The sequence below is a fragment of the Myxocyprinus asiaticus genome, chromosome 29, assembly GCF_019703515.2.
Source record: "Myxocyprinus asiaticus isolate MX2 ecotype Aquarium Trade chromosome 29, UBuf_Myxa_2, whole genome shotgun sequence".
In the NCBI taxonomy this organism is placed as follows: Eukaryota; Metazoa; Chordata; class Actinopteri; order Cypriniformes; family Catostomidae; genus Myxocyprinus; species Myxocyprinus asiaticus.
In genome coordinates, this window is record NC_059372.1 from 17,435,393 (window position 1) to 17,447,835 (window position 12,443).

A 12,443-nucleotide genomic window follows, 5' to 3' on the forward strand; every position below is an offset into this window, starting at 1 on the left:
AGAAAATTTAAATTTTTGGGTGAACTATTGCAACCTTTGGGTTATTAGCCCAGGTCTTACCCACTAAGCTACACAGCCCCAATTTCCCTGTCATTCCTTCCCTTATGTCTCTCATTTTTCTGCTCTGTCTATAGGTCCAATTCCAGTTTGTCTTGCTCACGGACACCCTGTACTCTCCACTGCCCCCGGAGCTGCTAACTTCAGAGCCTGAGAAAGAGCGTGATTCCAGGCCTTTCCCTCGTACTGTGGTGGCTGTGGAGGTACAGGACCTGAAGAATGGAGCCACTCATTACTGGTCGCTGGAGAAGCTCAAGTAAGCCTCAGGCTGCCAGCCTGCTCCAGTGATCTACAGAGTGATCTAACAGAAGTCTTTTACTTCTTGTGCAATTATTATTTGGAACCAAAACATTTAGAATACTTCGTAATTGCTGCCAAAAGAGAAATCCCAAAGCTCAGTTTCAAAGCTTTTACAGGTGCTGTTTTTTTACTTGTATGTTTTAAAATTTGGAGGTAATTGTTTCTCAGGGTTTTGTTTGTAAAAGAACATGATAAAACTCAGGCAATCGGATGGCAATTTCAGTATTTTACTGGGGATGAACAAGTTTTGACATCCATCAGACTCTGAGGGTTGCCTTGCACGTGTCAGTTACATTACCATTTTCCATGGTTTTGTCGACAGCATCCAACATTATACATAGCGCACATTTTCTGCAATTATAATTGCCCATTTTAATAGGTTAAATGGTTGTACTATTGATGTTCTTTGTCTTTGTCATTCGAGCTCACACCCGCTGTGGTGGGGTGGCAATTTTATTTATTTTTGTAGTTTCAAACAGTTCAAACTCTGAAACAACCCTCCAATTGTACCAAATAACCAAGCTCTCATTACCATGCCAAGTGTCAAATGGGAGCTTTACACCACTGGGAATGTTTGGTCCCATTCCTCCTCCTATAGATGTTAATTTGGATTGTAACTACATTACCACACAACTTTAATGTGTATGTCAAAAACAGCACATTATTGGCCAGAGTTTTATCCTTTCACTGGGTGGTGGGAGTAAAACATTGACATTTTGATTCTGATGGAAATAAAATAACAGACTAGGGCTTCTAATGCTTTAATGTTGCGGTGTAAAAGCGTACATAAAAAAGATTACGTATTTAACAACATTGTTTTGAAATGCATTATTTTAATCTTGAAGAGAAAGGCCTTAACTTTCCTCAGTCTATGTTGATTTCTGACTGAACCATATTTTGTTGCTCTTGCAGGCAAAGGCTTGACCAAATGCGAGAAATGTATGATCGTGCAGGTGAAATGGCCTCCTCCAATCAAGGGGATGATGGGGAAGGTGCCCTGACCGGCAGTGACCCATTCTATGACCGCTTCCATTGGTTCAAACTGGTTGGGAGGTACACTAATCACTTAACCTTGTTCCATTGTCTCTGAGATGCGGTTGTGCATATTAACAGAGGTCAAATCTTTCTTTAGTATTGTGTTATGTCTTGCAAAATGGCTTAGAGAAGGCTTAAAATGCAGTTTGTCCTTCATCAACTGCATTTCACTGTGTGAAGAGCTGCTTGCTTTAGAAATATGTTTAGTTAAAGTTGGCATGCATAAATCATTCATGACATGTTTGTTTAGTCATTTTCATAGACTGTATTTTCCTCTTCATATTTAAATCATGCTGCTTCTTTTTAAAATTATTTTATGTCTGTTTTCTCGATCCTTATGCACTTATGCCCTTTATATAATTGTTTCATTATGTGCTTGTGTAGTTTGTTTTTTCTTAATGCACTGTTTTCATCGATTATCATTATTTTAAATATTCATCACATTCCTTTCATGTGGAAATTCCTTTGTTTTGTGTAAAATTAGACTTTCCATCTGTCACTCATTGTAGAATTTGTTTTGAATTCATTTTGTGATTTATGTTTTTGTTTGTTTGTTTTTTTGTTGTTTCATTTTGACAGTTAGAATAGCTTCAATGACCTCTTCAAGATTTGTAAAGTTTAAATGAATTGGGGTCCAAAAATCCGAGACCACTAGTGAAAATTCTTCTGTTTTGCACTAATTTATGGTTTTCACTACCAAGTACGCATCAGCATACAATTTTTAGTGAATTGAACATGTACTGTACTTGGCAAGTTTGTGCAAACCATAGATCCATGTTATCCCAGCATGATTTGAAAACATTCCAACGAGCATCTTGTGTGCTGTAATGGAAGCAAGGAAATCTGACCTTTTGTACAAAGGAGTTAATATGGTCAATGTATGTTTTGATTCTTGATTATAAAATATGATAAAATATCAAGAATCTTAAAACATTTCATTTCCATGTTTATATTTTCAGTGTGGTCTCAGACTTTTGAACTCGTTGATTTTGAATTAATGATTCATTTTCCTGCAATTTTTATGGTTTTCTGTTTTAGAGGCCTATTTTAAGAGAGCTAGGGTTAAGCACAGCGCTATGCCATAAGTCATACACACAATGTCAATGGGCATGGCCATGAAGTTTTAGTATTTTCGTGCAAGCATGCGCTAAGTCTAGGTGCAAGTGGGTTTTGCGACGTGGTAATGGGCTGGGTAAAGTGCAATTTAATTCTGAGATTCTTCTCCGACACCGTCTGCGTCCTATTATATAGTCCATTCCCTGTCAAACACCAGTGACAGCTCATTTGAAAGATGTTGGTGTAAGTGGTCTGTTATGAATTAGAAGAATAGAAATATGGACTTTCTTTTGTGCATTAACTGCATCCTTGCTGAATGTCATCTATGTCACATGTCACATATTTCTACGACAGTGACACGCTCCTTTTATACGCATGGAAAATGTGGTTCTCGTCAGGATTTGGATTTACTCTGTTTAATTATAGAGAATGTAATTATTATTATTATTATTAATTTTCACCTACTGTCACACAAATCATGGCTAGTATTAACAGTGTTTGTATCAGAATGCACTTCACTTCTACCGGTCGATTTTGACTTTGAAAAATGTCATTCATTTATTTAAACACCAAAAATGTAAACAAAAAATATCTCTTAATTCAAATTACACTTCAAACAAAACGAAAACATAATCAAAATAATGAAGTGGTCAAAAACATCATACCAAGTCCAAACATTTACTCTCTCCAACTTCTTCCACCGGCCCCTTTTGCAGTGACTTAAAAATCACAAAAAAATAACAAATTGCACCACTTCATTACCATACAATAACCCACAGTTTGCGTGCATACACCCACAGTAGCGCAAATACTCCTACCCATGCCCACTTGTGCTTTGCACTGGCACAAAAATTGCACTTAGAATTAGTGCTCTCACGAAAATTGGATAAGATGTTGCATACAGTCATAGTGGTCATAGCACGAAGTGAAAATAAAACCCTTGATGTCTAAAATCTTGCCCTTTACATGTGGGCTACTAAAATAACACTGTAAACTCTTGCTTGTACCTACATCCTACCCACGCACCCTTTTTTAGCTCACCTATTTTTCATGGCTGTGTGAACGAGCGTCTGGCTGACCGCACACCCTCCCCCACCTTCTCCACCACTGATTCTGAGATCACCGAGCTGGCCGACGAACGACAGAGCGAGATGGAGGACTTCATGGATGACGAAGCTTTTGTGGATGACACCAGCTCAGACGCTGGGACCGAGGAGGGCTCTGACATCTTCAGCGATGGCCAGGACCCCTTCTATGACCGTTCCCCCTGGTTCATCCTGGTGGGCAGGTTGGTGGTGGCCACTGCTCAGCGAAATCATCAGAGATGGAGAGAGAATGAGTGACAGAGAGATGGAGAGAGGTGGTTGGAATCGGTGTGCTGCTGTTAGTTGAGCTCCTGCATCTAAGAAGACTTATTCATTTATCATTTTTCTGATTTCTCTTGAATTGACTGCAAATGCTGTCAATTCAAATAATGCCTCCATTATTTTAGTAGCATCATGAAAATAAACAAACATTTTGCACGCTTGAAAATTAAAGTATAATTTCTGCACTACAATGCCACCAGGTGTAATTGCAGAAATATCCAATATGTCCAAACAGGTTTTCCAAACTCTCCCCGTCTTCCTTTGTCAGCCAAACAGGTTGTTTGCCGCCAGCTCATGGCATTGTACGAGGTAGAATTCGGCGTGTCGGTCTGCCTAAACAAACAGCAATGTTTTGGAAATGCCAGTGTTTGCACCCTTTGGGGAAGTCAAATTATGACTGGCTTACATTGTGTCTGCACTTCAAAGTCAACATAACTTTTGTAATGAAGTTTTTCTGTGTAAAATAGGATATTACCCGGGGAAAACTGTGGGACTTGATATGATCCATTGGGAATTGATTGAGTTGTGAAAAATGTTCTCTAAAGGCAGTCACACACTGGACGAGAAGCGTACGGCACAGGTATCAAACACAGGGCACGTCAATACGGTTCACGTGACAGACAGTACATACAAAAATTAGCAAGGTTTTTCCTTTCTTAAAGAATGAACAAGGCTAGAGTAAATAATATATGTCCATTGATAATGATTTGGGTCAAATTTAATGGAAAATATTCAAGTTGAGCTCTGTGGCACGGCAGAAATTTGAGCAGCCTCCAGAGTCGTAGGTGGGTATACATTCATAGAAAACAATTGTTTTGAATTTAAGAATGCGCCATGTCGTCTGCCAAGGGAGGGGTTACAAAGATTACGAAGACAAACGTTAGAATGAATCAATGAACCGCTACCAGCTACCTCTTTCAGCTCTCCACAGTCATTCGTACATATCATCAGAGCTCAGCCTATTAACCATCTGTCTTTTGTTTTAACACTCATGCATTTGTGTTTGGTTTAATTTATTGTATTTATTTATTTTTATATTAATAGTAATATTGTTGTTATTATATAACTGTAAATTTTTTTTTTTATTATATTATTTTTCTTTTATAATCATTTGATTCAGTGTACTTTATCATATGAGTAAAGCTGTTGTTTATCAGTCAGTTAGGCAAGAGAGGAAGATAAAGGATGAGAGAGGCAGCATAGTCTGGATCGATGCAAAGGATCTGCGTCATTGTGACATCACTGATGTGCTACAATGATAGCTCTCCTTGGCCTTGAGGTTGCCCACGGGGGAGAGGAGGAGCTCTCCGACTGCAAACAGTCTGTAAAAACACTATGTGTGCCCCCTAGCCTCAAAAAAACGTAAAATATTTTGATACAATCTCAAAATACATAATTTTGGTTTTATTTATCCATACAACCAGGGTTGGGCAAAAAAACAGAATTAATACATTAATGCCTATTCAATTCATGTGTTGAAATTTGAATTGATATTAATTAATTGGTAATACTTTACATTTAAGGTTCTGTTTGTTAACATTAGTAAATGCAGTATTTACTAACAATGAAGAATAGTTTTTACAGTGTTTATTAATTTAGGTTAATGTTATTTTATGAAAATACAATTGTTCATTGTTAGTCTGTTAGTTCACGATGCATTAACTAATGTTTAATTAACCATTAATAAGTTAAATTAAAAAAAATAATTGCAGTATTGTTTGTTAACTAATGTAGTTAACTAATGTCAACAAATACAGCCTGATTGTGTTACTTTATTTATTTATATATATACATTTGATTAAAAAAATTCTAAAGGAGGCATTTTAAACATTGGTTATTCATTTGATCTAACGTTTCTGAAATAAGACCATATGTTATATGATTATATGTTTTTGGTCAATTCATACTGAAAAATAAAATGTATTAATAAAAATAACACTTCTAGCAATTATATGAATTTCTTTTAATTTCATTCCATTTTAATTCTACTTCCTTAAATTCAAATTCTAAGAATAATTATCCTGTTTTCGAATTACATCAAGCCTGTTTTATACCTCATTTCAAATTCAAATCTGAATAGTGCTCAACTGTGCGTTCAACAACACAATGTATGCATTATTTTTTTCAGGCCTACTTTATCTTTGGCATTTTAATTTCAAGGTTGACGGATCGTTTTTTTATTTTTATTTTTTTTTATTTATTTATTTATTTTATTTTATTTATTTTTTTTATTTGTATGCAACAATTCTTTATGTAGTGTCTGATACAACATATCCAGTATTCTCTGCTGGTGTTAATCAGAGTAATGGAAATGAACTTGTGGCCCTGCTGTGAAAGGGGTTTGAGTCACTGTGAGTAACACTGCTCTCCTGGCTCTATTTGTTATCATCTGCTGTACCCTCCATACTAATGCATTCAGTTCTTTGACATATTCGGAGAGAGTCAGACAGCAAGACATCTTGGAGCATTATTATAATTACCATTCTTTTTCCTCCAGAGCCTTCGTGTACCTGAGTAACCTGCTGTATCCTGTGCCCCTGGTGCATCGTGTCGCTATAGTAACAGATAAGGGAGAAGTGCGAGGATTCCTGCGAGTGGGGGTTCAGGCCATTGCTGGTAAGCACTGCTCTATATTAAGGAATTAATTAAGACTGGGCTGAGAATTAATCAAGCACAGTCCCACATACCAATCTTAAATAGTTTTTTTACTCGCTGTTTTTGTTGTTTTGTTGTAGCGGACGAAGAGGCCCCTGATTATGGATCTGGTGTGCGTCAGTCAGGCACTGCTAAGATTTCCTTCGATGATGAGTATTTCAAAAAGGTAAAACTTAGACACATTGATCCATCGTGCCCATGATGGGGACGCATTTTTGAATCTGGCTCGTGACACTTCCCAATCCGGTTCCCACTTATTCTTCCCATCATTTGATTTACATTTATTCATTTTGCATATGGTTTTATCCAAAGTGATTCACAAATGAGAATACTACTAGAACACAATGCAAGTAACACTACCATAGCATACCGTAAAGTACAATCTCTCACTGTCCATATGATTAAAACTGTCAAAAAGGCCAAACATATGTAAAATAAAGGGGTAAACTTTGAAAATGCACAATGTTTGGGCGTAGGACTCGTGAATTTCAATTTGAAGAAAGTTTTGTAATTAGTTGCACAATTACAGTCCTGTTCGATTTGGGCCAATGCGACTATGCAGCACAAATAAAATATTCGCAAGCAATTTTTGGCACCAAAGCTATTCAAGTCTGATACCAAAGTTTGGATGCTTAAATTAATTGTTTGGCAATTAGCAGAAAATTTAGAATGTAAATTTAATTGCAAAAATTCACCATTAAAAAAATCACAGTAGATCACAGCACTGTGATACTTCAGACTCTTCCTTAAGGAGTCAAAAATTTTGCAATTCTGTCTTGCATGTATGCTTGCTGAAAATTCTCTTTTTGCTCTCTCCTTTTCACTCTTATCCAATACAGAGTGATTTCTCCTCTGTGTCCATGACACGCTCTGGCTTCTCTTTGGAAGAGCTGCGTATTGTGGAAGGCCAAGGTCAGAGTTCAGAGGTCAACACCCCCTCAGAGGAGATAAACAGAATAAATGATATGGGTGAGTGTGGATGCACCGGCCAGCAGGCAAACCCTGAGCTCTGCAAAAAGCTGTGCAGTCTGAGTCAAAAGAAATGCTTACACATCCAGACAGTTGCTGTTGTTTTTTGGTATGTTGTTTGATTTACTCTCTGAGCTTCAGTGACCTGAAAGCTTTAGAGCTGAAAGGATTTTTCTAGTGGCTTTAACAGGTCAATAAAAGACCTCAAAGATACAAAGACCACTGAAACGAATTTACAGGCGTTCTTTTATTAAAACGTTGATGTATTTTTTTTTTTTTTCATTGTAAATAAATAAATAAAAATGTTCTAATGGCCAAAGAGAGACATTAAAACCCAACATATTAACTACAACTTTACTTTTCAAAGGGTTAGTTAATCCAAAAATTTAAATTCTGCAATTATTTACTCACCATCTTGTTGCTCCAAACCTGTATGACTTTCCTTCTTCTGTAAAGCAAAAAAAAAAAAAAAAAAAATGAATATATAACTAGGTGTTTTCCATACAATGACAAAAGTTGAGTGACTAGGAATGTTTAGCTCTAAAATCAACAAACAAAAAAACACCATAAAAGTATCCCCTGTGACTCATGTGCCATATAGGCTTCTAAAGCCACACATGATAATCGTATGTGTTTCATGTAAAAAATAACATCATACAGGTTTGGACATGATTTGTGGGTGAACTATTCCTTGATATTTATGTTTTCCATTAAAAAAAAAACAAAAAAAACATTTGATTTTAAAAATTTATTTTTATATGTTGAAATTAACAGTAACCATATATTTGGTATGTTTATAAATATTTTATGTTTGTGTCTTAAGACCTGAAGCTGGGGAATGTGGAAACAAAGCTGATTGATGGTTTGGCGGAGCATCTGGAGGTGGGCAGCATTTTCACCTTCCGCGTCACCGTTCTGCAGGCAAACGGCATCCCGCCTGAGTACGCAGACATCTTCTGCCAGTTCAAGTGAGTCAGCCTGTCTCCATGGCAACTCTTCTGTCTCTTCTCATTGGTCTTTACTCAGACACAGCACACACACAAATCATGCATACACACAGTCACGATTCTCTCAGTAATTCTGTCTCACACTGCCAACAGTTTCCTCCATCGTCACGATGAGGCGTTCAGCACAGAGCCCCTGAAGAACACAGGCAAAGGAGCCCCACTGGGCTTTTACCACGTACAGAATGTAAGTGTTAAAAGCAGTGTGAGAGACAAGCTTTTAAGGAAAATAAAAGAAGATAAATGATGGTGGCATCACAACCCAAGTGTTCTCATTAAAGCTGAGGTGTGTGATTTCTGCACCAATAGCATCACCAAGGCAAACGTAATGATTGTTTTCAAATAGGTTTCCCGAATGCTCACCTGTCTGCAATTGGTCGGACAAATAGATAGTCTGGCCCCAAACCCGTGCCATTGGTTTGAGCCAGTGTTGCTGTGTCAGGCTGATCAGGGTGCCCAAACAAACAAAACAATGTTATTTATACTACAGAGAGCCACAATGTTAAAATTTTTCAAGGGAATCAAATTCAGATGGCTTTCATAAAGTTGTCTCTGCATTTTAAGTAGGGGTGAGTAAAAATATAGATTTTATGATGCATCGCGATCTTCATTTGAACAATCTCGATATAGATTCTTAAATCCCAAGATCGATCTTTTACTCTATGCGCAACCCTCCACTGCAGTGAGAGGAAATTACTCGCATTTGCAACCAAATTTCGCACTATGCGGCTAAAATGTACACTGATAAGCCAAAATATTATGACCACTCACAGGTGAAGCGAATAACGTTGATCATCTCCTAACAAGACCACATGTCAAGGTCTGGGTTGATTAGATGGAAAGCACAAAATCAGTTCCATAGTCAACATGTTGAATGCAGGAGTAAAGACCTGAGCGACTTTGACAAGGATCAAATTTTTATGGCCAGATGACTGGGTCAGAGCATCTCTGAAACGGCAAGGCATCTGGGGTGCTCCCAGTCAGCAGTGGTGAGTACCTACCGACAGTGGTCTGAGGAGGGATAAACCACAACAGGCGATAGGGTGTTGGGCGCCCAGGGCTCATCGATGCGCGAGGGCAACGAAGGCTATCCCGTCTAGTCCGAACCGACAGAAGGTCTACTGTGGCACAAGTCACAGAAAATGTTAATGTTGGTTACAGGAGGAATGTGTGACAACACTGCGTATGGGGCTGCGTAGCTGCAGACCGGTCAAAGTGCTCATGAAGACCCCTGTCCACCGTCAAAAGTGCCTACAATGGCTACGCGAGCGTCGACACTGGACCTTGGAGCGGTGGAAGAAGGTCCCCTGGTCCGATGAGTCCCGTTTTCTTTTACATCACGTGGATGGCCGTGAACATATGCAGCGTTTTCCTGGGGAAGTGATGGCACTAGGATGCACTGTGGGAAGACGACAAGCCGGTGGAGCGAGTGTGATGCTCTGGGCAATATTTTGCTGGGGAACCCTGGGTCCGGCCATTCATGTGGACGTCAATTTGACACGTGTCACCTACCTAAACATCGTTGCAGACCAGGTACACCCTTTCATGGCAATGGTATTCCCTGATGGCATTGGCCTCTTTCAGCAAGATAATGCGTCCTGCCACACTGCACACATTGTTCTGGAATGGTTTGAAGAACATGATGAAGAGTTCAAGGAGTTGCCCTGGCCTCCATATTCCCCAGATCTCAATCCGATTGAGCATCTGTGGAATGTGCTGGACCAATAAGTCCGATCCACGGCGGCTCCACCTCGCAGTTTACAGGACTTGAAGGATCTGCTGCTAATATCTTGGTGCCAGATACCACAGGACACCTTCAGGGGTCTTGTAGAGTCCATGCCTTGGCGGGTCAGTGCTGTTTTTGGTGGCACACGGAGGACCAACAGCATATTAGGCAGATGGTCATAGTGTTTGGTAAAGTATTCAGCAGCTAGATCCTTTCACTGCATGTTGAAAGTAAAAGTTGTTCTGTGTAATGTGTGTGTGTGTCCAAAGACGAGATCCACGCGACCAATTTTTCATTGAATAATGAATCTTTTAATACCCTTTCTGTTCCCTACAGTCAGTTGTTGATCAAAAACAACAAATAATAAACATTTAATTCTAATCATCCATGGCACAGATGAGATAAAGCCATTCGGGTCCTTTCTCGTTAACATGCGCTCATATACAGATGCTGTTACAGAAACGCTGGTTTTCTTAAAGAGACAGTACCGGTTTTAGCACATGTTCAACAAATCAGTGTAAATAATTGTAAATGGTATAAATGATACAATTTAACAATAAATATGTAACAAAAAAAAAAAAAATGAAATATTTATTGATTAAATACATGGATTTGTTCATTTTTTAAAAGCCAAATAGTGACCAAAATTATTAAAAACTAATAAAATATAATTAGTAAATTTCTTATTTTTGTAATGTACTTAGTTAAAAGGTCCTCTGTATAATGAACAGCATTAGCTGGAAGAGAATTTGTTTCATTTGTAACCAAAAGGTTTATTATAACTGAAATATGCCCATATGAATCGATATTGAATCGAGAGCTTGTGAATCGGAATCGAATCGGCAAAACTGTACTAATACCCAGCCCTAATATTAAGCTGGTAAAGGAGAAAATATTGTAACATTGAAAAAAATTACATGCTTCAGCTTTATAGCATTTTATCAGGCTTGATAAATGTAATAATTATGTCACACTACTACACATAGCTATGCAAATATGAATGTGCTTTCAACTTACTGGTTTTCCTGTCTAGATCTCAGTGGAGGTGACAGAGTCCTTTATTGAGTACATAAAGACCAAGCCAATTGTGTTTGAAGTGTTTGGCCATTACCAACAGCACCCACTCCACCTTCATGGACAGGAATTGGTCAGGTAATGCCTTGTTGCACAGTATTTATATACAGTATGATAAGTGAAATCATGTACCGTGAATTGTTTTAAGTGCGTCATAAGGCCGTAACCAAAGACATTAAGGAGATCAGATCCTTCTTGTATAAGATTAGTATTATTATAAGTAATACATTATTTTTCTAAAAAGCAAATTAGTTAAAAAGCAGATAATATCTTGAAAATGAGGTCACGACCTCGGTGCCTTAGTTTAAGTATGAATGAAACAGCATTCACCACCCATTTTACTTCTGTAATGTGACATTTCCGAAGGAAACATGATGAAAGAAAAAAATGTAGGACAGGACCTGATTTTATACATCAGTAATTGATTGGACCATGACAAGGGGGTGTTCTATTTCAGTGGTGGACTAAGTTATTACATTTTGACAAAAGATTACGAGGACATTTATTTATTTATTTGAAATAGTATGCATGATACTAGGACCAGGAATGTGTGTTAAAGTGAAAAGGGTTCATTTTGATTTTATGTTGACTTAACATCTTGAAAAACAATATTATTATTATTATTATTATTATTATTATTTTTGTCTGATTGAATATTCTTCTCTCTTAGCCCTTCTCAGCCTTCCAGAAAGTATTACCCCCCACCGATGCCTCTGTCTAAACCAGGTAAAGTATGACGGAAACTGCTGTGCGACTCAAAAACTGCAACTTAATTTGTCTCCATAAAGAACACTAACATGATCATGAAGACAGCTTGAAGGGTTTTAGATTTGCATAAGTAACAATAGAGCAGATTTCTTGAATAATCCTTGCCCGGAGCATTAATCCTGCTCTATCTCCTCACTAATTATTATTGTAATTCATTACATGACTCATTAAACACAGAGCAACCTCGCAGTTCTAAATTATGCTGTAATCTCTGGCTCTCTTATTTGATATGGTTTCTCTTTCCAGGGGCTTTCGATCCTATATATCTAACAAGTCAGATTTTTTTTTTTTTTTTTTTGGATAGGGAACAAATTTATGACCAAAAATAAAACAAAGACTGCAGCCTTGAAGTGTCATCTGTCTGGACAGCGTATTGGTCTTTACCTGAATCTGTCTTTTATATAGTCTGAGATATTGCTATATGAATCTGGA

At 37.8% G+C, this 12,443-nt stretch overlaps 1 protein-coding gene across 6 annotated transcripts in view; it reads left to right on the forward strand.

Moving 5' to 3' along the window:
• kif1b (kinesin family member 1B) overlaps positions 1-12,443 on the forward strand; it is a 117,601-nt gene that overhangs the window by 81,402 nt on the left and 23,756 nt on the right. For 5 of the 6 annotated variants that reach the window (XM_051662150.1, XM_051662152.1, XM_051662153.1 and 2 more), the window contains 10 exons: positions 135-313; positions 1,270-1,410; positions 3,485-3,736; positions 6,313-6,431; positions 6,551-6,636; positions 7,310-7,439; positions 8,263-8,407; positions 8,540-8,630; positions 11,203-11,321; positions 11,914-11,969. In XM_051662150.1, the coding sequence (XP_051518110.1) occupies positions 135-313; positions 1,270-1,410; positions 3,485-3,736; positions 6,313-6,431; positions 6,551-6,636; positions 7,310-7,439; positions 8,263-8,407; positions 8,540-8,630; positions 11,203-11,321; positions 11,914-11,969 (1,318 nt within the window). The remainder of the gene's footprint in view (positions 1-134; positions 314-1,269; positions 1,411-3,484; positions 3,737-6,312; positions 6,432-6,550; positions 6,637-7,309; positions 7,440-8,262; positions 8,408-8,539; positions 8,631-11,202; positions 11,322-11,913; positions 11,970-12,443) is intronic. The other variant, XM_051662155.1, reaches the window with a different exon arrangement.